Source organism: Theropithecus gelada, chromosome 7b (genome assembly GCF_003255815.1).
Source record: "Theropithecus gelada isolate Dixy chromosome 7b, Tgel_1.0, whole genome shotgun sequence".
Taxonomy (NCBI): domain Eukaryota; kingdom Metazoa; phylum Chordata; class Mammalia; order Primates; family Cercopithecidae; genus Theropithecus; species Theropithecus gelada.
Window position 1 is genome coordinate 18,270,022 of NC_037675.1, and position 25,933 is coordinate 18,295,954.

Here is a 25,933-nt window from a genome sequence, read left to right on the forward strand (position 1 = left end):
CCAGTCATTTATTAATTTGTCTTTTTTCATGTGATTGTGATCTATGTATCTTATAAGAATTGCTTGCTCTTCTTTGAATGCTATCTTCTGTCACCCAGCACTGCTGCTGTTCAGCAGTTTTTGAGGACTTAACTCACACATCATTTTTTCTTAGAAAGACTGCCATATTGAGTTACCTATAGGATATCAGAAACAGTCAACTTCAGAACTGTATGAGAAGTTTCATTTTTAAGGCCATATGTGTGGGTTTTTGTTTTTTTTTTTTTTTTGGTATGGTCTGTATTTACTTGTAAGGTAACTTTGCTTTCTGTTTCTAGCCTTCAGTATCATTTGGCATTTTGATTTAGATGATTTTGGTCTCAGAACTTTAGATATGTTATTAGTACAGTTTTTATGGCTCGAATAGAAATTATAAGATGAAATGACAGTTCAGAGAAAGAATATTTATGACTTGATATGAAAATGACCTACTAAAACATTTTTGAATGATCTGTAATCTCTTTGTCCTTTTGGAAACAGATTATAATCAGCTCTTAAATTTTCAGTATGTATGTATCAGGATGCTTTCTGCTGCAAGTAACAGAGAGGCTAATCAAAACAGGAAAGATTTTGTCATCTCATATAATGAGAAGTACAGTAGGGTGATTCCAGGGTTGGTTAACTACAGTCCCTCTTTCATCTTTTCTTGGTTATTTTCATTTTCTTCTACTCTTTCATTCTAAATTTTTTTGTTAAATTGCCCATGACTATTAGCATAGTCTCTAAGCAGTGTGTGGTTGACATAAATTGTGTTTATGCCTCTGGGGAGAAGAAGCAGTGGTCATAGGCTTCTTTGCTCTGAATTGTTTCTAATGATTCTAGTGTATTTTCTGTTTCATCTTTTATTCTCATAGTCGAACCCAAAGGAATATAAATTGTTACCTAGATACCTAACAGTGTTTATTTGTAAATAACATGTAAACATTTAATGAAACGAACTTTAAAAAAGCACAGAAAATCAGTGTTTCTCTCTGTAGTCAGAAGCCCCACAGACAACAAAGCATCCTGTCAGTAAATCCATTGCACTTACTGTGATGTCCCTTGAGTTGTAAAGCATATTAATCTTTGCTTAGCAGAGATTATAATCTTCAAATGATATTACATATTTCATTTTTAGAAGTGCTTTATAGGTATTAGAACCATGGAATGTTAGAACTGAAATACTGGGTACTGTTTGTAGAGTACTTTAAATGTGCTTGGCACTTAGTTTTACACACATCAATGTGTTTATTCTTCAGAATAGCCACATAACATGTATGTTATTATTATCTTCCTTATTTTACAGTTAGACATAGAGAAGTCAAATGACATTTCCAAGATCACATAGTAGCAAAGCCAGAATACAACTAATGATGGCTTCTCATCACATTTAAAATAAACTCTGTCTCTCTTGGAATCTGACCTCTACCTACCTGTACGGTAGTTTTGTTTGTTTGTTTGTTTGTTTGTTTTTCATTTTCTTACAAATGCCCTGTGTTTAATCTAGTCTAACTCCTTGTGGTTTTATGCAAATTTGATGTCCCGTTCTTTCATACCATGTACCCTCTATCCCAAGAAACATTAACAAACTTGAAATCAAATAATAATAATCAAACAAAAGTCTTACTTGCTCCCTCCTTTATTATATTAGTAAATTACGTACCTTTTTGTCACTGAATGTGGCACTATATTGACATTTATTCATGTGGCTCTCTTGAAGGTAGAAAGATTTTTTAAAAATTTGTTTCTTGAGTGTTTAGCATTTTGTTCAATACTTAATATTTGTGATGTGTATATTTTGGACTGAACTTTGTGACTTTGAGACTGTTAATTCTTAATCTCAGTTTCTTTTGCCTATGAAATGTGAATAATTTGGACTAGAATCCCTGCTCTTCTTTTAACCTTTTACAATTGAGTTTTTTGTTCAGTTTATAAAAGAAAGCCATATGAAGCTTTAGATTTTAAGGCTGCTTTCATAGTATTAACAAAACATATTAATACATATTAGACTTCACAGTGAAATTCAGTAGAAAAAAATGAAGTCAGTGTGAACTGATAATGAAAAAAAGCAGAGTTGCAGAAACATAAGTATAGTGTGTTACTCGTGTGTAAGTAAAATGGATAAATAAGAAAGCACACATGTATCTTCTTACATTTGTAGAAAAGAAACACAGTAAGGATAAATCAGTAAGCACTGAAATTGGTTACCTACAAAGGGGAAGTATGGGAAAGTGTCCATTCTTTGATTATACATTTTAATATAGTTTGGACTTGGAGACGCATGTTAACGTTCTACGTATTTAAAAAATTTTTTTAGAAAAGGACGAGGGAGAAACATCCTAAAACTAAATGCAAACAGATACTAACCCAACTGTATTGTCAGTGAGTAGCAGTCTTAATGGGGGGCAAAGGGAGGAAACGAACTGATCCATCTAAATTTTGAACATGGATTTTTACTATATCCCCTTAGTCTATGGGGAAAAAACTGCAAACAAATCTGGAGCTCTTTTTTAGTGATTTTTTTTTGTTGTTTTTGTAATGGTATAAATGAGACAATTCTGAAACAATTGTATACGTGTTGTAGGCAGTGCTTCTCAATCGGGGCAGTTTTCACCCCTTGGGGACATTTGGCAGTGTCTGGAGATATTCTGGATTGGTCATGACTTCGAGGGAGGTGCTACTGGCATCTAGTGGATAGTGGTGAGGTTATGTTACTAAACATTGCACAATACACAGGACTTCCCAACACCTCCCCGCCAAATCAAGAATTATATCTGGTCCAAAATGTCAATAGTGCCACCTTTAAGAAACTCCAGGCCGGACATGTGGCTCACGCCTGTAATCTAAGCACTGTGGGAGGTTGAGGCGGGTGGATCACTTGAGCTCAGGAGTTTGAGACCAGCCTGGCCAACATGGTGAAACCTCAACTCTACTAAAAATAAAAAAAATTTGCTGGGCGTGGTAGCATGCGACTGTGGTCCCAGCAACTCGGGAGGCTGAGGCGGAGAATTGCTTGAACCCAGGAGGTGGAGGTTGCAGTGAGCCAAGATTGCTCCACTGCACTCCAGCCTAGGGAACAGAGTGAGAACCTGTCTCAAAAAATAAATAAATAAATAAATAAATAAATAAATAAATACAATAAATACAATAAATAAATACATAAATAAAATAAAATAACCAAAGAAACTCTGGATTAAGGAAATGAACAAATGCACTGATGTTGGTACAAGCTAGGGTTCTTAATGATGGGAGAAGGGAAGTTCTGGAATATAGAAATGGAAAGGCAGAGAAAAGAATCTTGTGAGAATTGGAGGTATCAATATGAAGATGTATTCATAGTATATTTATATATTTCGCAGAAATGGCCAAGCCGCAGTGGCACCACCCAGATCTTGATTTCTAAATATTTCCCAGTGAAGGGAACCAGAAACACTTGGATAAATGGCTGATTCTAGGGATGACTCAGGAAGGTACCAGATCAGTCTGGAACATCTTGTTGGACCAGAAAGTAAGGAAATGCTTTTTTTTAAAAAAAAAAACCACAGGACCCAGCTTGAGGGAAGTCTCACTGGCCAAATCAGGGATCATTTGAATATCAAAATAGGTGAGGAGAGCAATAGTATATAGCCATTAAATAAAAGAGGAATACTTACATTTATATGTATAATAAATAGATAAATATTTAAATAAAATGGAAGAGAGGAAAGGACTTGTCTTTACAGTTAATCAATGTGGAAGGAGTAGTAGAATTGAAAAATTATTTTGTAATTGTCATCGTATTGATTGGTTCAGGCAAAAATCATCCAACAGTTCTAAATCCAAGGGGACAGCTTGATGCAGAGTAAGATCTTTTTATGGTTTTAACATGTCTTCTCACAGATTGCTGATTATTTGCAAGAGGAAAAGAGGTTTTATATAGCAGAGAAAGCTGATGACACCTTAATCAAGTGATCAAAATAAGTATCAGTGAAAGATAGATGGGTACCAAATGCCTCTGGATATGTTACCCTAAGAAGGATCGAGAATCACTTGTGTAGTATTTTGGCTGGAACAATCCTAAACTGAGGGATATTTTGTGCTTATATTCTTGAAAATGTCAGTGTCACGAAAGAGAAAGGCCAAGAAACTGCCCTAGATTACAGGAGACTAAAGTGATTGACAACTAAATGTAATATATGATCCTGAGTTGATCCTGTTACTGAAAAGGGTAAAAAATGCCCTAAAGAATGTTATTGGGATAAGTGACAAAATTGCAATTATGGCCTGCACTTTAAAGTATTGCAGCAATGTTATATTTATTGAATTTGATGACTGTGCTGTGGTTATCTTTATATTAGAGAATATTCTTCTCAGGAAATTTACACTTTAAATATTGAGGTGTAAAAGAGCGTGATATATGCAACTTACCCACAAGCAGTTCAGAATAATACATTTATTTATATATTTTTATATCGATGTGTAGTGCATATACACATAAACATACCCATGAGAGTGAGAAGAGAGAGAATGAAAGTTAATGAAAAAATGTGAAAAATTGGTGAATCTAGGGTAATAGGCAGGCATTCTCTATACTGTTCTTATAACTTTTCAGTAAGTTTGAAATTGTTTTTAAAATACAAAGTTAGCACTTGTAAGTTAAGTAAAATAAGTTTTTCTAAATGGTTGCAAATATGTGTATACTGGCTAAAGACAAGCTTTATATTTTAAGGCATGTGTGAAATTTAAATTGTGAAAGGATAGGTATACTGGAACTACATTCCAAAGTGTGAGCAAACAGGAGGTGGCAGCACTTGGAGCTTGAAAGATTATAACACCTCTGGCATGGCTGTTGAGGATGGAAGGGGGAAGGAGGAAAAGAACCAGGCTGTGAGAGCAGTGGTGGGTTTCTTTATGTCGCTGGGGTTTGTAGTCAGTGCTTCTTTGGCAGCAGTGAGATGAGGATTTCTGTGGTAGGGCTGGGCAAGTGGCAACCAGACTACTTACCCTGGGAAAGGCCTGGATCTGTGGTTCCTGGGCAAGGCTGGTGCATTGCGCCTGAGACTAGCTGCTCTGAAAACTGATGCAGGACTTTAGCTTCTCACTCCCTCATAAAGGCAGCAGAATACAGTGGTTGGAGTGCTCTTCTGGAGTAACACAGACTTGAGTTGTCTTGGCTTCAGTACTTAGCATCTGCAACCTTGGCGGGGTGATATTTACTGCCTAGGCTTCAGTTATTTTTCAGATTTAAAATGGGAATAATAATAATGCCTGTCTTATAAAGAGGTTGTAAGAATTTAAAAAGTTATGTGTAAAGTGCATTGCTGTTGTTACTGTGGAGCAGAGCCCTAGAAAACCTTTATTTCTCCATTCAGCCAACTGATTACTCATTTTGTTTTCAGATTATAAATGTTAATGTGTTCTATACCATGATTGAAAATGTATGTGTTAGTATTGTAGTAATACTGTCTTTCGGATCCCTTTCCTCAAAATATTTACAAATGTATGGTATTTTATTCTGACCTCATGTGGTACATATAATGCATATAATTTGATTTTCCTGTTATAAAAAGTCACTTTTACTTAGAAATTGTCAGGTACTAAAGGTTATACAACTAGTTTAGTGACAGGTTTGGGGCTGGGATCCAGGTTTTCTCACTTGGCTTGCAATAAACCTTCTCAGTCGGGTTGTGAAGAAAGAGTAACTGGAAATTGCACAAGATAGTAAAGTAGAAGCAACATTTCAGTAATGTCTAAAGTTCATCCTTGATTGTTTTCTGGCATTCAGGATTTTTTTCTTCTTAATTTTCAAAGCATCCATTAGTTCTTGTTTTGTAGTAACTTTTTTTCTTACCACAACAATGGTGTATATTTTAGGAAAAATGAAAATAATTTTTTAAATTGCCTTTAAGTTATTACTTTAAATAACTTGAGTATATGCTGCTAGTCTTTTATCTGTGAACACAATATCTACAGAATTTGTTTCTTTGACTTTTATTTTTGGTTCAGGGGTACATGTGTGTGTTTGTTACATCAGTAAATTGTGTGTCACTGGGGTTTTGTGTGTGAATATTCATGTCACCCAAATAGGAAGCACAGTAGGTGATAGTTGTTTAATCTTTACCCTCCTCTTGCGCTCCTCCCTCTAGTAGTCTCCAGTGTTTGTTCTCAACTTTGTGTCTATATACACTCAATGTTTAGCTCTCACTTATAAGTGAGAACATGTGGTATTTGGTTTTCTGTTCCTGTGTTAATTCGCTTAGGATGATGACTTCCAGCTGCATCCATGTTACTGCAAAGGACATGATTTTGTTCTTTTTATGACTGTGTAGTGTTCCATGGTGTATATGCATCACATTTTCTTTACCCATTCCACTGTTGATGGACATCTAGGTTGATTTTATGTCTTTGCTCTCGTGAATAGTATTAACGATAAAACGTACATGTGTCTTTTTGGTAGATTAGTTCATCTTCCTTTGGGTATATACCCAGTAATAGAATTGCTGGGTCAAATGGTAGTTCTGTCTTAAGTTCTTTGAGAAATCTCCAAACTGCTCTCCACAGTGGCTAAACTAATTTATATTCTCACAAACAATGTGTAAATATTCCCCTTTTTCTGTATTGTTTTGTTTTGGAGACAGAGTCTTGCTCAATCCCCCAGGCTGAAGTGCAGTGTTGTGATCTCGGTTCATTGCAACCTCCGCCTCCAGGTTCAAGTGATTCTCATGACTCAGCCTCCCGAGTAGCTGGGATTGCAGGTGCCTGCCACCACGGCTGGCAGATGTTTCTATTTTTAGTAGAAACGGGGTTTCACCATGTTGGCCAGGCTGGTCTTGAACTCTGGACCTCAGGTAATCTGCCCTTCTCGGCCTTCCAAAGCTCTGGGATTACAGGCGTGAGTGACTGCACCCGGCCAACCTCACCAACATCTATCTACAGAATATTTAAAAACAAAACTAGAATTACATTTTTTGTACCCACAACAATACGTTGTGAACATTTATTGTACAGTGTTTAGCCTTTTTAATGACTACAGCACTGATTGGACAGGCCATCTTTGTAGGCTTTTATATTATTCCCCTGCCATGTATTCACTCTTTTGACTGTGTTGGGGTGAACATCCTTATTTGTATATTTTTTTCTTGATTTTTATAAAATTTTTTCTTAATTTTCATAATTTTTTTTCTTAGACTAAATTCTTGAAAGTAGAATGGATTTTTCAGGGGAAGCTGAAATTCATTTCTTTTTGAAATACTAAGTTTTTAAATGTTGCCCAAGTTGTTTAAAAACTTTACATCTGCAGGTTGATTTGGGGGCCCTTCATTTGCAACAGTAGTAAGTGTTTCTGTTCCTTGGGGCTGAGTTTGCTGTTTTCATTTTACATTTTGTCCCTTTAATGTTGTCTATATGCCCAAGACTCCCAATGCTTATTTTTAGCCCTGATGTATGAGTTTTATGTCTAGTTTCCTATTTGACATTTTCACTTGTCCATGACCATCTCAAGTTTAGTATGTCCAAAATTAAATTCTTAAGTTCCACTCTTAAAAAAGTAATGGATCCTTAAAGATTTTCTTTTGATAGAGATGCCTGTTTATTTCTTAAAAGAGTTCAGTTGTTGATTGTACATAATCATTTTATTCAAAAAATCATGTACTAGTTTAAAAAATTTTTAATGTGTAGTAGATTGGCCAGAGTCATCAAAATGGGGTGTTCTGATGAACTCAATGATTGGCGTTAATAAGGACTCAGTTTAAAAAGTAAAGTTTACCCCCTGTTTAAAGTCCATGCTTTTAAAATATTTATTTACTTAAGCAACAAGGTTCTTTAAAACAGTAAACAAAATTGAGTTTAAAAGACTATGAACATTTGTGATCAGTATTAGTACTAAATTGGTCTGAATATGAGTGCTAGATTCTATGATACCTTTTAAATTAAGACAGTAGAGCCCATATTGGGAATGTTTTTAAAAATCTGGTTCCTGATTTTTTAAAAACATGACAGATTTTTTTTCAGTTACCCGAGTATTCAGTTTAAAGTAATTTTTTCCTGCATGCCTGTTGCCTGAATAACAGATATAGGACTTGTGGTTTAATTAGAGAGATTCTTTTTTTCCCTCCTAGGAAAAGATAATATTAGTTTATGTGAGAAATGCCCATCTGTGTTTTCTAAAGGTAGGTTTTAAATGTTGCCATTTTGAGTAAAACTCCTTTAGCTTTACCATATGGAAAAATCACTACATGCATGATTTAAAAAGTTAGTGGTTAGCTTGAATTAATAAAATCTGATTCCTGGAATTATTTGGAAGATAATATGCATTTTTTTCAGTATTTGAATATTTTGAAATTGTATGTAAATTCTTTGAAATTGTTTGAAATTTGTAAAACATACTTAACATAGAATTTACCACTTTAACCCTTTTAAAGTATATAGGTTAGTGGCATTAAATAAATACACATTGCTGTACCACCATCACCACCATCCTTCTTTAGGATGTTTTCATCTTCTCAAACTGAAACTCTGTACTCATTACACAGTGACACCCTACTCTTGACCCTCCATAAAACCCCAGCAACTGACTACCGTTCTACTTTATGTCTCTGTGAATTTGACTGCTTTAGGTACTTCATACCAATGGACTCATTAGCAGATTGGTCCTTTCGTGATTGGTTTATTTCCCTAACCTAATGTCTTCAGGGTTCATCTCTGTTGTAGCATGTGACAGGATTTCCTTCTTTTTTAATGCTGATTAATACTCCATTGTATGTATGTACCACATTTTGTTTATTCTCCCACAGATGGACATTCAGGTTGCTTCCACCTTTTGACTATTGTGAATAATGTTTCTATGAACACTGGTGTACAGATATCTGAGTTCTGCTTTAAGTTTTTTTGATTATATATCTAAAAGTGGAATTCTTGGATCAGATAGAAATTCTATATTTATTTTTCTGAGCAAACGCCATACTGTTTTCCATAGCAGCTGTACTATTTTACTTTCCCAAGAACAGTGCACAAGTGTTCCAGTTTTCCACACCCATGCTAGTGCTTGCTGTTCTGTTTCTCAATAGCTATTCAAATGGATGTGAAATGGCATCTCATTGTGGTTTTGACTTGCATTTCCTAATGATTAGTGATGTTGAGCATCTTTTCATATGCTTATTGAACATTGGTTTGTCTTCGGTGAAATGTCTATTCAAGTCCTTTGCCCATTTTTAAATTGGGTTATGTTTTTGTTGCTTTTGAGTTTTAAAATATATTCTGGTTATTAATCTTGTATCAAATATATGGTCTGCAAATTTTTTTTTTTTTTTAATTGAGACAGTTTTGCTCTTGTTGCCCAGGCTGGAGTGCAATGGTGCGATCTTGGCTCACTGCAACCTCTGCTTCCTGGGTTCAGGCCTCCCAAGTAGCTGGGATTACTGCCTCAGCCTCCCAAGTAGCTGGGATTACAGGCATGCGCCACCAACCCGGCTAATTTTTTGTATATAATAGAGATGGAGTTTCACTATGTTGGTTAGGCTGGCCTTGAACTCCTGACCTCAGGTGATCCACCCACCTCAGCCTTCCAAAGTGCTGGGATTACAGGCATGAGCCACCGCGCCCGGCCATGATCTGCAATTATTATCTTTCATTTGGGGTTGCTGTTTTACTCTGTTGATAGTGCCCTTTGATGCATAGAAGTTTTAATTTTGATAAAATCTAGTTTGTTTATTTTGTTGTTGTTGTTTATTGTGCTTTTGGTGTTGTGACTGAGAAATTATTGCCAAATCCAACATCTTGAAACTTTTGCTGTATGTTTTCTTTCTAAGAGTTTATAGTTTTAGCAGTTGGGTTTAAATCTTTGATCGATTTTGATTTCATTTTTGTATGTGGTGTTAGATAAACATCCAACTTTATTCTTTTCCAGGTAGTTACCCCATTTTATCAGCACTATTTGTTGAAAAGACTGTCCCCCATTGAATGGTCTCAGCATCCTTTTTGAAAATCATTTGACCATATGTGAGGGCTTATTTCTCAGTTCTCTATTCTATTCCACTGGTCTTTTTGTTTGTCTTTATGCCAGGACAACACTGTTTTGATTACTGTAGCATTGTAGTAAATTTTGAAATCAGGAAGTGTGAGTCCTTCAACTTTGTTCTTTTTTAAGATTATTTTGGCTCTTTGGAGTCCCTTGAGATTTCTTATGAGTTTTAGGGTGACCTTTTCTGTTTCTGCAAAAATATCATTGGGATTTAATAGAGATTGCATTGAGTTTGTAGATCCCTTTGGGCAGTATTGATATCTTAATAACATGATCTTGCAATCTATGAATATAAGACATCTTTCCATTTGTTTATGTCTTTATTCTTTTGTCAAGTGTTTTTTAGTTTTTAGCATGCAAACTTTTCACCTTCACCTCCTTGTTTCATTTTCTAAGTTCAGATGATACCCGACTTAGAGTGGTTTGATTTACAATTTTTCGACTTTACAGTGTTGTGAAAACAATATGCATTCAGCAGAAACCATACTTCATTACAGTATTGAATTAATTACATGAGGTAGTCAAAGCTTTATTATAAAATAGCTTTGTATTAGATGGTTTTGCTCAACTAGACTAATGTAAGTGTTCTGAGCACGTTTAAGATAGGATAGGCTAAACTGTGATGTTTGGTAGGTTAGGTGTATTAAATGCATTTTTGACTTAAGATATTTTCAGTTTACGGTGGGTTTATAGGGATTTAACCCCATCATAAGTCAAGTAGCATCTGTATTCTCTTTGATTCCATTGTAAATTGAATTTTCTTATTTCATATTGTTCATTGTTAATGTATAGAACTGCAGCTGGTTTGTGTGTTGATTTTGTATTTTGCTACTTTACTAAATTTATTAGTTATACCATTTCTTTTGTGGACTCTTTAAGAGTTTTCTACATGTAAGATCATGCTTGCTCATGAAAGGATTCTAGGGGACAAAAGAGATCATGTCATCTTAAAACAGAGATATTTATACTTCTTTTTTTCTAATTTGGATGCCTTTATTTCTTTTTCTTGTCTAATTGCTCTAACTGGAACTTCCATTACAGTGTTGAATAGAAGTGGTGAAAGTGGTCTTCCATATCTCATCCCTGATCTTAGAGGAAAGGCTTTCAGTCTTTGATCATTGAATATGATGTTAGCTGTGGAATTTTTATATATAGTATTTATTATGATGAAGTAGTTTCCTTCTTTCCCTAGTTTGGTTGAGTGTTCTTGTCATAAAAGAGTGTTGTATTTTGTCAAATCCTTTTTCAGTACTAATTCAGATGATCATGGTTTTTTCCCCCTTTATTCTCTTATGTGGTTGGTGTGTCACATTGATTTTAGTATATTGAAACATCCTTGCATTGCAGGAAGAAATCCTACTTGATCACCATTATAATCCTTTTAGTATTCGGTAGAATTCAGTTTGCTAGTATTTTATTGAGGGTTTTTTGTCTATTCATAGGGTATATTGGTCTATAGTTTTCTTGTTGTATCTTTGGTTTTGGTATTAGGGCAACGTTGACCTCATAGAATGATTTAGAAAATGTTCCTCCCTCTTCAATTTTTTGGAAGAGTTTGAGGAGGATTCGTGTTAGTTCTTTAATTGTTTGGTAGAATTCATCAATGAAGCCATTGGGTCTAGAGCTTTTCTTTGTCGGGAGATTTTTAATTACCAATTCAATCTCCTTACTAGTTATTGCTCTATTCAACTCTTTTTCTATTTCTTTGCAATTCAGTCTTGGTAGTTCTAGAAACGTTTTGTGTTTCTAGGAATTTGTCCATTTTATCTAGGTTATCCTAGTTGTTGGTATATAGCTGTTTATAGTACCCTCTTACAGTCTCATTTATTTCTACAGAGTAAGTTGTAATGCCCCCACTTTCATTTCTGATTTTTTAGTAATTTGAGTCTTCTCTTTTTCTTCCTAGTCAGTCTAGCTAAAGGTTTGTCAATTTTGTTAATCATTTTGAAGAGTCAACTTTTGGCTTTGTTGATTTTTTTTCTGTTGTTTTTGTGTTCTCTATTTCATTTATCTCTGCTCTCAAATGTATTATTTCCTGCTTTCTGCTAGCTTTGAGTTTTTCTTTGGGGGAAAATCACAGCATCTTAATTTTTATGGCTTTATATGGTATGTGTGTCTTTCAGCTTTATCATTCAAGATTGTCTTGGCTATTCTTTCACCTCTGTATTTCCAAATGAATTTTAGAATCAGCTTATCAGTTTCCATATACAATAAGAGAGAGCCTGCTGATATGTTGATAGGGTTTGCATTTAGTCTGTACATTAATTTGGGAAGAATTAACATCTTTATAAAATTGAAATTTTTGAAATTCTGCAGATATAGGTTTGCTTATTATTTTGTACATTTTAAATTTCTCTCAGGATCAAGACAAACAAAGTCATCTAACTGAGAGTGAAGATGTCTGATGAATGTTGGAGATGTAAGCAGAGAGAATATGGCGTAAAATAATCAACAAGGAATTGGGAAATGGAAAGTTTCTGGAAATGGAAGATTGTAGTATGAAGGGAATATTTGAGGTTTAAGGTTCATGACCTTCATGAACTTAAAGTGAGATTAATTGGCTTGATTAGCATGCTAATTTTTTTCATCTAACCATATTTAGCTACATGGAAGCTGGTCTTCAGGGGTCAGGTTTTGCAACAAAATGGCGGCAAGGGTTTGGAGCCAAAAGGAGGTGAGGTTGTGAAAATTAAACTGGTTAAGGAGGATAGTAAGGAACATGAAGTGGGTTAGGGCCAGTGAAAAAGTGGGAGTTGGAGACCAGCCTGGCCAACATGGTGAAACCCTGCCTCTACTAAAAATACAAACATTCCCTAGAACTTAAAGTATAATAATAATAAAAAATAAAAAAATAAAAAATAAATAAATAAAAATAAATGACAAAGTGAAGACAATTGAAGAGTCTGAGACACTTACATGCAAAAAGAATTGGTAGAACAAAGGAGATTTAGAGCCAAAGATTGTTTTTTACCTTGAACATATTTTCAGGTTAGAGAAAAAGCAAATAAAAATAACAAAAAGCTTACTTTATGCCTGTCATCATCCTTATCACTTTACATTCATTACCTCATTTAGTTTTTCTTTTTTTCTTTTCTTTTTTCTTTTTTTGGTATTGTTATTGTCATTTGCAAAGGAGAGAACTGAAACTTGAGGGTAGAGTAGATAAATAATGTGAAAGTATATAATATAGTTCACATAACTTGAGTTAGAATATTGTGAAATTTTCTAAATAAATATTGATTTGATTATTGAAAAAAAAAAAAAATACAAAAAGTAGCTGAACTTGATGGTGGGTCTCTGTGGTCCCAGCTACTCGGGAGGCTGTGGCAGGAGAATCACTTGAACCTAGGAGGTAGAGGTTGCAGTGAGCCGATATCACGCCACTGTACTCCAGCCTGGGCGACAGAGCGAGACTCTATCTCAAAAAAAAAAAAAAAATTGACTTGCTATAATTGTAGACTTGACTTAGTTTTTTTGGTGCTGGCTTTATATATAGGCATACCCTGTTTCTTAGCTGAAGTTTATTTAGGAAAAGTGTATTTTTACATTGCAAAACTCAGTAGTCTAACAAACTGGTGTATGGGAAAAGTCACAGATTATATTCCAAGTATAACTTGTAGAATATTAGAATCATGTTCAGGCATTTTGAAGCATGTAAACGGAATGTGCATCTCTGATGTTGCTGGCAATAAGCAAGACATTATAATATTAGAAGCCTCTGAGTCGTTGTCTTCCGTGTGTGTTTGTCCTGAACACTTTTCTAATCGCCTTTCGTATTTAGCCCTTATTTTTGCTTAGATTTGTAGAATGCACAAAAAAGTTGAGGAAGTGTTAAATTGTGGAGAAGGGAAAAAAGCTGTGAGAAAGTAACTGCATATGAAGTCATGTAGTAAGCATTTTACATCCCTTAGCCATGGTAATTTACTATAAATGGGCATTTTTTTGTGTGTTGAATTTTAAAAGAGAAATGATTGGGGATTATGGTTGATGTGTAACATATTATAATTTTTCCCTACTTGAAATAATGGGAAATAAATTTCTGGTTATGGTTTTCATGCAGAATATCTGATTTTCAGGAGCAGATTCCTAACTGTAAGTGTTGTTAGGTACACTCAAATTTAGAATTGATATGTCTTCCTGGTGAATTCAACTTTTATTGTTTTGAAGTATCCTGTATCTATCCATGCAATCCATGTATATGTATCTAGTGTCTACCTCCTGCATTCAAGTTTACTATGATAGCCACACAACTTTCTTTTGGTTTGTGTTTTACATGGTGTGTCTTTCACTATGCTTTTACTTTTTTTCCGTATCCTCATATTTAAGATGTGTCCTCTGTAATCATCATATAATTGGGGTTTGTTTTTTTAATCCACTTCTATTATCTTCTTTGAAAAATTGGAGGTTTAGTTTAATCATATTTAATGTCATTACTTACATATTTGGATTTAATCTGTCATCTCCCTGTTTGCTTTCTATTTGTCTTTCCTTTCTTGCCTTCTTTTGGGTTATTAATCCATTTTTTTTCCTCCTCTTAACTATTTGTACTTTTACTGTTCTTGCCATGGTTACCCAAGAGATTACCACATGCATCCTTGACTTATTGAGGTCTAAAGTAAATGAGTGTTTTTTCCAATTCCTAATCAATGAAAGGATTTTAGGACACTTTTATTTCATTTTGCTATCCTCCCCTGTTATGTACTATTAATGTTATGTATTGTAACATTTGAAGTCCCACAAAGTATTATTTTTTAGTCAGTATTCCTTTGGAGTTATTCACTTAACCCTGTTCACCCCTGTTCATTGCACTTCATTTTTTGTGCATATCCAAGCCATATTTAGGGTTCTTTTTTCTTTCTACTTGAAAAAGTCTCTTCAGTATTTCCTGACAACAAACTGTTTGTTTGCCTTAAAGTTGCCTCTCTATTTTGCCTTCATTTCAGAAGGATTTTTTTTTTCCTGTCAGATACAAAATTTTAGTTTGTCTTTTCCCCACCAGCACTTTGAAGACATCATTTCATTGTCTTCTGGCTTTTATTATTTGGGAAAAGTCAACCAGCTATAACTCTTATTGTTGCCTCTTGAAGTTAATCTTTTAAATTTTTTCTGACTGCTTGTAAGATCTCTCTGTCTGGCCGGACGCGGTGGCTCACGCCTGTAATCCCAGCACTTTGGGATGCTGAGGCGGGTGGATCATGAGGTCAGGAGATTGAGACTATCTGGTTTTAGGAATAACACTCAAAATCCTAAGGAAATTGAACACTCTACCAAAGGATTCTTAGCAAAGCAATTTTACTTCTCCGCAGAGGGGGGCTTCCTTGGCCAGTCGCCATGAGAGCACACCTGAATAAAGGGGCACGAGAGCCTTTATTCCTGATGCAAGACATGCCCCTCTGTACCCTTTCCCCGTTGGCTGGGGTGGGGTTGTACAATTTGAACTAATCCCGGTTGGCTAAACATTTGATTTTTTTTAGATAAGATGGGCACGTAAAAGAAAGTGGAGGGGAAAGGGGAAGGGGTGTCTGTAATGACCTTGAAAGTTAGTCCTCTTTCCAAATCAGGAAAGGAATGTGAGCTGGTACTGATAATGCCTGCTACTGTGGCATGCCTGGGCATCTCACAAAGGCAAAAAGGAGAAAAAGGGGAAAAGGCTTCGAGGAGGTACTATGAATTAAAGAATAAAAGACTGAACGTGTTATTTGAAGAGAAACCTCATCATATCCCACACTGGCTAACTCCAAGAAACCCTGTCTCTACTAAAAATACAAAAAATTAGCCGGGCATGGTGATGGGTGCCTGTAGTCCCAGCAACTTGGGAGACTGAGACAGGAGAATCGCCTGAACCTGGAAAGCAGACGTTGCAGTGAGCCAAGATCACGCCACTGCACTCCAGCCTGGGTGACAGAGCGAGTCTCTGTCTCAAAAAAAAAAAAATCTATGGGGATGGGGGACCTCCTTCTCTCTCCCCCACTCTTGCCCCTGTCCCTCTGTTCTCCCTCGCCTCTTTCTTTCCTTCTCCCCCTCTCCCCTTTGATGTGCCTAAGTGTGGTTTTCTTTGTATTTATTTTGCTTGAGGATTGATAGAGCTTCTTGCATCTGTGGCTTGATGTCTCATTGGTCAGTTTTGAAAGTTTTTAGCTATTATGTCTTCAGATATTTTTTTCTTGCCTGTATGTTTTCTCCTCCCCTCTGAGACTCCAGTTACATGTATTTTGTATCCGTTTTCCATGTGCTGTAATTTCTCAGTGTTGTCTATGTTTCTCATTCTCTTTTTGTGTTCCAGTCTAGGTGTTTTCTTCTTTCCTGTCTTCTGGGTTGATTCTTTCTTCAGCTGTGTCTAAAGTATTACTAAAACCATGCATCACTTCTTTTTCAAAATTGTATGTTTTGATTCATGTTTTCCACTTATTGTTTATGAAAATTCTTAGTTTTACTTTTTAATTCCTTGAATATTTAACTTATTTTAAACTTTTTTCTGATAACACCATTATCTGGATCTACTGTGAATTTGTTTCTATTGCCATTTTAAAAATCTTGGTTTCATTTGGGTTTTGACTGGTTATATTTTGATTTCTAGACATTTATATGAAACGTGAAAAAAATATGAATTTCTAGATGATGCTATCTTTCTGCTGAGAATTACTTTTGCTACTGGTGTACAGCTAGGCTGATAAGAGTAGTTAGCCCAGATTGCCTTAATCTAATTAGGGATTGAGATGATTTAAAGCTGTGCTTTTCTTCCTGTGTGGGCTCATCTGTTTCTAGTTTACCTTTATGCCTAGAGTATAGTTCTTTGGAGTCTGTCCATATGCCTGATGTGTTTACTAGGGCTATTCCTCCTTGGCAGGCCCTAAATCTAAGTTTTGTATGTCCACCCCCAGGTCTCTTGAAAACTCTATTAACTTTCTCAGTCTCTCAGGCAATGGTTTTGGAATCTACAGACAGATGAGTCCAGAGACTGGTATCACCTATTTCTTCCAGATCTCCGCCCTGCAGATTCTCTAGTTTTGAAAGTTCTTTAGTGATATAAAACTGATTATCTTGTGTTTTTCTTTTCTAGTTGTTCTCAAAGGAAGGTTGGTTTGAAGCAAACTACTCCACCATTGTCAAAAGCAAAAAAATGCCCAAATATGTTATAGAATTCAGAATTTTTTAGGTGATATAAGGTAGTACAATGTATCCATCTTACAGCCATTAAAATATCTTGCATGCCTTAGCAATACTAGCTCTGCAGTAAAATGTATTAATATTTCTCCTGCCTACTACAGTACAAGTTTTTATATTGGGAATTGGATACAATGTGATCTTTTAAAAGAAATATTCTACAACACAGCTGCCTGTTTGTTTGGGTCCCACCAGTGACTAGCCATCTTTCAGTTCCTCTAATGTTTCCTGTTCCCTTTTGTCATGGGGCTTTTGCACATGCTGTTCTCATACTCAGATTTGAGTATGAGACACATCCTCAGGGAAGCCTTTCCTGAACCATAAATTTAATTCAGATAAATGAACTTTCTAGTTTCGAATTATGCAAACTCATTTGCATTATGCTTTGATTAATGTCTTTTTCTTCTACTAGACTCTGCTAGATTAGGAATCATTTCCTTTTTTTTTTTTTTTCTGGCCACGTTATCCTCTGTGCATAGTTCAGTGTTTGGAAGTACATTGATTAGAAGTAGGTGAACAATAGGTTATCAGTCAGTTAATAGATGATCAACTAATATTTGTATGAATGAAGAAATAAAATAATGAGGGAAGATAAATAAGAAATGCTGTGCTTATGTTAGTGCTGGAAATGAGAAGTAATGAAAGGCTCATAGCTTTTGATTGAGCAAAAGCCAGATTTAATCACACACTGGATATGCACAGTACAATTGAAGTTTTATAGATACACATGTACAGTATTAAAAATGCTTGCATAAAATTCCCATGGGAATATATTATTATGACTGTTGTATTATAGCATTCATTGCCCCATCTCCTCATATTTTTATTATGTAAGTCTGAAAGCACTAGGTTTTTAAAATGACACAGCCATCATTCAGAACATGACAAACTATATCATTTCCAGTCATCCTGCTACACAGCATAAGTGAAATAAAAAACGCCTGAAAGATTTTTTTAAGTCTTGAAGGATTCACAGTCTTAAAGGAAAGCAGACTTGGAATTTATACACACACACAAAGTTGCTGTGGTTTATTCTACCAAGGGAAATAGATTTTCACTTCATCTGGAAAGAGACGTGCAAACTGAACCTTGACTGATAAGGAGGTGTTCATTAAATGGCCAAAGGAACGTTTCATTTAAATGCATGTGTTTATGAAAGTATATAGTGGCTTTGTGAATTGACAAATAGTAATTTGGCTGGAGGCTAGGGCAATTTGCAAGAATTTGAAAAGACAGATTGGGGCTATCCAGATTAGTTCATTGTTTGGTATGGAGGTCATCAGAAGTTTTTAAGGATATTCTGTGTTGTTAAGAACAGAAGTGCTGGAACCAGACTTCCTGAGTTTATAACCCCAAGCTGTGCCCCTTACTATGTGACCTCGGGCGTATTGCGTAATTTTTCTGTGTCTCAGTGTCTCTATTTATAAAATGGAGGTAATAATTACAGATTGCTGTTAGGATTGAATGAGTTAAGACATGTCCATACTTAGGAAAATGCCTAGTACATAGAAGAATTTCAGTAAGGCTTGGCTCTTGCTGCTATTATTATATACATTGAGAAAACCTCAAACATTATTATTGCATTAGTTTATCCAGAATTAGAGACACAAAGAGATTCAAGAGGTATTTTAGGGGTAAAGTTAACGACTTCAACTTACTAATTTTGTATAACCAGAAATTTCAACTAATAATGCTGTGTGCAGTATAAAAGCAAATTTGAAATTTGTATAACACTTACATGATTTGTAAACTCACAGATTCTAAATCTTCTAATTTGTGTTTTCTTTTAGATCTTGTAGAAAATTTCAGCTGTACCCCTTGGACTAGAAGCTGAAATAATAGAAGCTGTATACGATGCATTAGGGTATTGAAGAAAATTAGCTTTTGAATTAAATATTTGGAATATAAGGAAATAAGGAAAGGTGACTGAAAATGGGGCGGAAGAAAATACAAATCACACGCATAATGGATGAAAGGAACCGACAGGTAAATGAAAATTTTAATATATTTAATTGATATAAATATTCTTTTAAAAAAAGAACATAGGACAGAATGGTTGGGTTTTTCTTAAACTTAATTTTAAGTCTAAATATTTTTAGTTACAGATTAAATGAAAAATTCTAACAATCATAAAATTGTGTCTTTTCATCATCTGCTTTAAAGAGACTTCCTTATTATAGATATATGTCACAGAAAACATAGATACTCAAGAGTAAAATCACCACAGTCCCCACCATTACTGTCCATTGTATAGATTTTTCATAAGATACTTAGTCTTCTGTGTATTTGATTATATATTTGACTGTTAGTCTTTTTATATTGATTATTTTTAAGTTATCTGTTTTTATAATTAGGTAGTAGCTAAGTTAACTATAATTATCAGTGAATGTTCTAGTCAGTTAAATTTTCTAGTTGACCAATATATAATGAGAATTTTTTAATACTTATTGTAAATATTTATAAATTTATGTATGTACCTCAGTTTTAATTGATAAAATATATTGAAGTTATTTTATGGTACCATGTGGGCAAATTACAGATTCTCAAGATAATTATAATGATGCTGGCATATGAAGAGGCCAGAAGTTTTAAGTGTCTAATGTTGGCTTAACAAACTATGGCCCATGGGCTGGCCATCTGTTATTGTAAATAAAGTTTTATTAGAGCACAGTTATGCTCATTCATTTACATATTGTCTATGGCTGCTTTTGCATTATAACAACAGAATTGAGTAGTTGCCCCATAAGCTTAAAATCTTTACTCTCTGGCACTTTTAGAAAAAGTTTACCAACTCCTTAGTTCAGAAGGAAGAAGGAAAAATCATTTCATAGCATATTATAAAGGAACTACTGGAGAGATGCTGTCTCTGGGAAAGTTGCATATCAGGAAAAGTTTCAAGAACAGGTGGTTTCAGAAAGTTTACCAGGAACAGAACAAAACTGAAGATGTGTTTTGCAAAATCTGAGTAGTAATTCACTGAAATATAGATATAATTGGAGATAAAACTCAACTGAGCAGCCTGTAAGGAAGTTGGTGGGAGTGATGAGGGTTGCCCATAGACTGAATTAAAGAGGAGGCCCTGGTTTCAACTCATGAAGATTGTTCAACAAAGACATAAGGCCCACACAGTATGATTCATTGTGAATGTTGTTACAATAGGAAAGATTGGTAAACTATCCATGCTATTATTCCAAAGGAATGATTCCAAGCAAGGCTGCACATTATCTTCCCTTCACAATCTGAGGATTAGGAAGTATAGAGGAGGCATAGGGACCTGTTTCTTGAATATATGCAGTGTAAATATAAAATAGGGTTTATTGGGGAATAACATACAAGCAGAGAACTGGAGGACACACAAAATTCTTGAGCCCTCATTATTCTGTAGATAGTCATGTTTAAGTTGGACATAGCTAAATTGGACCTAACCTATGGAAGGGATTTACATTTTTAGAGGGAAAGAGTAGCTTAGGAATGTGTAGGTGACTGTGTAATGGAACTTTTTGAGTTGAGGAAATGACCTTGTCAAAAAGATGGATACTGCCACTAAGCAACTAGAATGTGAGCCTGTTCTTACATTGGACTTAGCTGCTGTGTCAGCTTCTTGCCTAGCTGCCAAATGGGACAAGGACTATCTGAATTTCTGTCTCAGGTAATTTCGGCAAAGAATGGAGAAAAGACGTAAAAGAAATAATTGGACAGTTTATTTTTCAGGTTAAATTAGACACAGAAACAATTTGTCACAAACTAAAAGAGTATCTTAATTTTATTGATTTTAGAATTTGACTCTGAGTTAAAAGTTTCATGTTTCTTCATGAAAGGGAGAAAAAGTATATATTTGCAGAAGAAAAGAGATGTCATTTATTTGTCCAGATTCAGATATCCCAAGAGACTGTGTTAGGTCCTGGAAACTCACTAAAAATATATAGCCTACACAGGAGCTCTAAATATGTGGCAAATAGAAATAATCTCAGATACTGGGAGAATTTATAGAAGAAACCACTAACTTCTAATGGAGTGGTTTAGGGACTATTTATTGGAGGAGGTAGTGGCAAATAAGAGTTTTGAATTACAGGTGTGAACTAGCAAAATAAAAATCACACTTCATCATTGGAACAGTACACAATCTTGTGGGTGGTAGAGGAGTGACAGTATCATACACTTAAAGAGCTGCTTCACTTTACTTCCACTTAGAAGCTTCTGGTGAAACCTTATGTTTGTCCTTCCTTATCTAAAACACTTTTTAAAAAGTAAACTGTATTAAAGTATAAGATTAAGAAAAATTCAGAAATCCTAAGAGTGTGGTTCAGTGAATTTTTGCACAAAGAACAAGACCATGTAGTTAGCATATCCCAGAGCACCACCCAAGAGGCACTGTTTATCCTGTCTCCAGTTGTTTCCCGCTGCCCCAAGGAAAGTCATTATCCTGACTTATAACACTATAGATTAATTATATCTGTTGTTGAATTTATATGAACAGTGTGTGTTCTTTTGCACAATATTACATTTGTGAAATGTATCAATGTTGTTGCATGTAGATATATGTAAATATATCTTGTACATTTTCATTGATGTATAACCTATTGTGTCAGTAGAATACAATTTATGTATTTACTTTTTTCTATTGTAAATGGACATTTGGATTGCTTTCTACTTTGGTACTATTATGAAGGCTGTAATTTTGAATATTCTCGATAGTATACATGAACACTTGGGTAAATAGGAGTGCAATTGCTGAGTCATAAAGTTATACATTTGATTAGTAGTTGACAGAAGTTTTCTAAAGTAGTTCTTCTAGTTTACACTCTGCTGGCAGTGTGTAAGAGTTCTAGCTGCTCCAGTCTTGAGCAATACTGGGTATTGTCCTTTTCATTTTAGTCATTCTGTTAGGTGAGCAATAGTAATTTACTTTAATCTTAAGTTTCCATGATGTCTAACGAAGGTGCTCACTTTTTCATATTTTTATTGGCCATTTAGATATATATCTTCTTTTGTGACTCGTCTATTCACTTCATTTTGTTTTCTTCTAATGGGCTGCCCGCTTTATTATTATTAATATGCATTCTATATAATCAGATGAGTGTTTTGTCCATGATATGCATTATAAATATTAACTCTAAAACTATCCCTTTTCACTTTCTTTTTTAAAATTTTATTTTAGAGACAGGGTCTTGCTCTGACGCCCAGGCTGGAGTGCAGTGGTGTGATCATAGGTCACTGTAACTCAAACTTTTGAGCTCACATGATCCTCTCATCTTCACCTCTTGAGTAGTTTGGACTACAGGCAGGTACCATTCTTTTATTTTTTGTAGAGATGCTGTTTTGCCCAGACTCATCAGGAACTCTGGGCCTTCAGTGATCTTCCTGCCGTGGCTTCCCAAAGCACTGGGAGTACAGGCATGAGCCGCCACACCAGGCCTATACTTTCTTAATGTTTTAAAAAATCAATAATATTTTAATGGTTTCCCATTTACCTTTTTTCCCTTTCCTTTATGACTAGTGCCTTTTGTGTCACGTTTAAGAAATCTTTACTTACCATAAGGCCGTGAAGCTATTCTTCTATGGTTTCTTCTGTAAGAACTCTTTTGGTTTTTTTAACCTTTCATGTTTTAGACCTGTTATCCATTTGGTGTTTATTTTTGTGTTTGGTTTGAGGTGTAGGGGTCAGAATTTGTTATTTTCCAGATGGATATTTAGTTGTCCCAGTACAATTTATTGCAAAAACCATCCTTTCATCACTGTATGACAGGGTTGCCTTTAGCATGAGTTGAATAACCATATGTATGTGAAACTTTCTGAATTCTCTATTTTGTTCCATTTGATTATTTGTATATCCTTGCTTAATTCTACACTGTTTTAATTACTATAATTTGATATCTGGTAGTGTAGTTCTGCACCTTTTTTTTTTTTTTTTTTGCAGAACCAGCTGACTATTCTTGCCCTTTTTCAGAATATCCAAATGAAACCAAGTGTCAGTGTTCACTTAAGAAAACAAAAAACCTACTGGAATTTAGGGGTTTTTTTCCCACTGGATGTATGGATCTATTTAGGGAGAATTGAAATCTTTACAGTGTCAAGTCTTACAATCTATGAACATGTTTATATTTCATTTGGTTTTCATTAATTCTCTCCTTAATGGCTGATTTTCAAAATAAATCTTCTACATTTTTTGTTATATTTATTAGTAGATATTTGATTTTCTAAAGCATTATTACATTTCTTTCAAATTTTAGTTTCTGCATATTTGCTGCTAAGTATATAAAAGTGTACTTAAGAATTGCTAGATGACATGGTAACTCTTAAGTTTAACATTTTGAGAAATGCCAGACTGCCAAAGTGACTGCACCATTTTTGCATTCTGCCAGCCATGTGTCAGCATTCTAGGTTTTCCACATCCCAGCCAACACTTGTTATTGTCTGTCTGTCTTTTTGTTTGTTTTTCCTGTGTAAGACAGAGTCTTGCTCTTTCGCCCAGGCTGGAGTGCAGTGGTGGGATCTCAGCCCACTGCAAAGTCCACCTCTTGGGCTCGCGTGCCATTCTACTGCTATAGCCTGCTGAGTAGCTGGGATTACAGGCACCCGCCACCATGCCTGGCTAATTTTTTGTATTTTTAGTAGAGACGGGGTTTCACCGTGTCAGCCAGGATGGTCTCGATCTCTTGACCTCTTGATCCACCCACCTCAGCCTCCGAAAGTGCTGGGATCGCAGGCGTGAACCACTGCCCCCTCCCCCCCCCGGCCCTGTCTTTTTTATTGTAGCCATCGTGATGGGTATAAACTGGTACTTGTGGTTTTAGTTTGCATTTCTTTGATGGCTAATGATGTTGAGCATCTTTTCATGTGCTTATTGGACATTTATATATCTTCCTTGGAAAAATGTCTATTCAAATCCTTTGCGTAATTTTTAATTGTTTTTTAGTTGTATCATCATTTTGAACGCTGTTTTTATTGGTTGTAGAATTCTAGATTGGCAGTTTTATTCTCTTAGTACTTTGAAGCAGTTGTCTTCCAACTTCCATTCATTTCTGTTGAGAGGCCAGCTTTTGATCTTAAAAAAATTTTTTTTTTAAAGATAATGTGCCTTTTTTTGTTTTGTTGCTTTGAAGCCTTTTGCTTTTCCTTTGTTAATATACATTTTTACTGTGATGGACCCACAAGGGGCATGTGTCTTCAGATATTGCTTGTGTCCCATTTTTTTCCTTCTCTGGGATTCTAGTTACATATAACTGTTTTGTGTCCCATACATTTCTTATGTATTTTGTCGTCCTGTATTTTTTACTCCTTTTTACCTCTCTACTTCAGTTTGAATGTTTTCTAGTTACTTATTTTCTAGCAATCTATTTTCTAGTAAGCCTTTCTCTGCTTTTTAAAATTAACTGATGAAACAGCCTAATAAGTTCTTAATTTCTGATAATATAGTTTCAATTCTAGAATTTCTTTTTGATTTTTCATTTTTATGTGAAATAGCCCATCCTTTCTTGCATTTTTTCCATTTTAAAACTATTTTTTAAAAATATTAGCCATAGTTATCTTTAAGCTCATGTCTGCTAACAGCTATATCTGGATTACCTGTAGGTCCATATCTGATCCTTTTTTTTCTTTGTTCTCAATTATATGATGCAGTCTTTTGACATGTCTAGTGGTTTTTTAATGAGCCTTCAGACCTTGTATGTGAAAGATATTATAGAATCTTTTTTTTTTTTTTTTTTTGAAACGGAGTCTCGCTCTATTGCCCAGGCTGGAGTGCAGTGGCCCGATCTCGGCTCACTGCAAGCTCCGCTTCTCGGGTTCACGCCATTCTCCTGCCTCAGCCTCCCGAGTAGCTGGGACTACAGGCGCCCGCCACCGCGCCCGGCTAATTTTTTTGTATTTTTAGTAGCGACGGGGTTTCACCGTGGTCTCGATCTCCTGACCTTGTGATCTGCCCGCCTCGGCCTCCCAAAGTGCTGGGATTAGCATCTCCAGTCTGCCTGCTTCAGCAGCTTTCTGATATCATTAAACAGATATTGGCTATATTTCATTCTGTTTTACTAGTTGATTTCAGTGGGTTCTTTGGTCTTGCAACAACTACTCCCTCTAACCTAGAAGCAGACATCCTTATATACTTAAAAAAAAGAAAGAAAGCAGTTTAAAAATAAATGTTTTTTCTAAAGGTTCCAAAGGTAGAATACAGAGAACAATACCTCAAGGATTGCTATATTCATTATCCAGAAGGGTCAGTGCTGACACATCTGTTATATGTATTTTTATTTTTATTTGTAAAGTGAAAAAAATTAGAGATTTACTGTCCTCTTTATAATTTTTCCTAGTCTCTTCCTACTTTCCTTCTCATGATAACCCCTGTCATGAATTTACATTGTATTTTCTTTGTTTTTTTTTTTTAACAGGTATTATTTAATATTGTTTCAGCATGGGTTTAAAGTTTTACATAATGACGTTTTCATCTGCACTTGCTTTCATCTGCACACAATGTAGTGTTTTAGATCCATCTGCTCTTATTCATTCAGTACAGCTAGTTGTAGGAATAAATATTCTTAATTCATCAATACTTCTATCAAAGAACAATTAATGTTGTTCCTAATTTTTTACTATTATAAATGGTGTTGCAGTATACATCTGTCGACCTGTCTCTTTATACATGGGTAAAAGTTGCTCTGTGATAAATACTTTCAGAAGGAATTGCTAGGCTGAGTATGTCCATCATCACCTTTACCATGTTTTCAAGTTGCTTTCTGAAGTGATTGTACTAGATACACT

General features: G+C 35.1%; 1 protein-coding gene across 10 annotated transcripts in view; it reads left to right on the plus strand.

Annotated features, from left to right (window-relative positions):
• Window positions 1–25,933, plus strand: part of MEF2A (myocyte enhancer factor 2A) — a 161,860-nt gene that overhangs the window by 51,615 nt on the left and 84,312 nt on the right. For 7 of the 10 annotated variants that reach the window (XM_025391645.1, XM_025391635.1, XM_025391637.1 and 4 more), the window contains one exon: window positions 18,970–19,165. In XM_025391645.1, the coding sequence (XP_025247430.1) occupies window positions 19,112–19,165 (54 nt within the window). In that variant the 5' untranslated portion in view covers window positions 18,970–19,111. Of the gene's footprint in view, window positions 1–6,637; window positions 6,846–17,075; window positions 17,182–18,969; window positions 19,166–25,933 lie in introns of all 10 variants that reach the window. The other 3 variants (XM_025391643.1, XM_025391641.1, XM_025391642.1) reach the window with 2 other exon arrangements.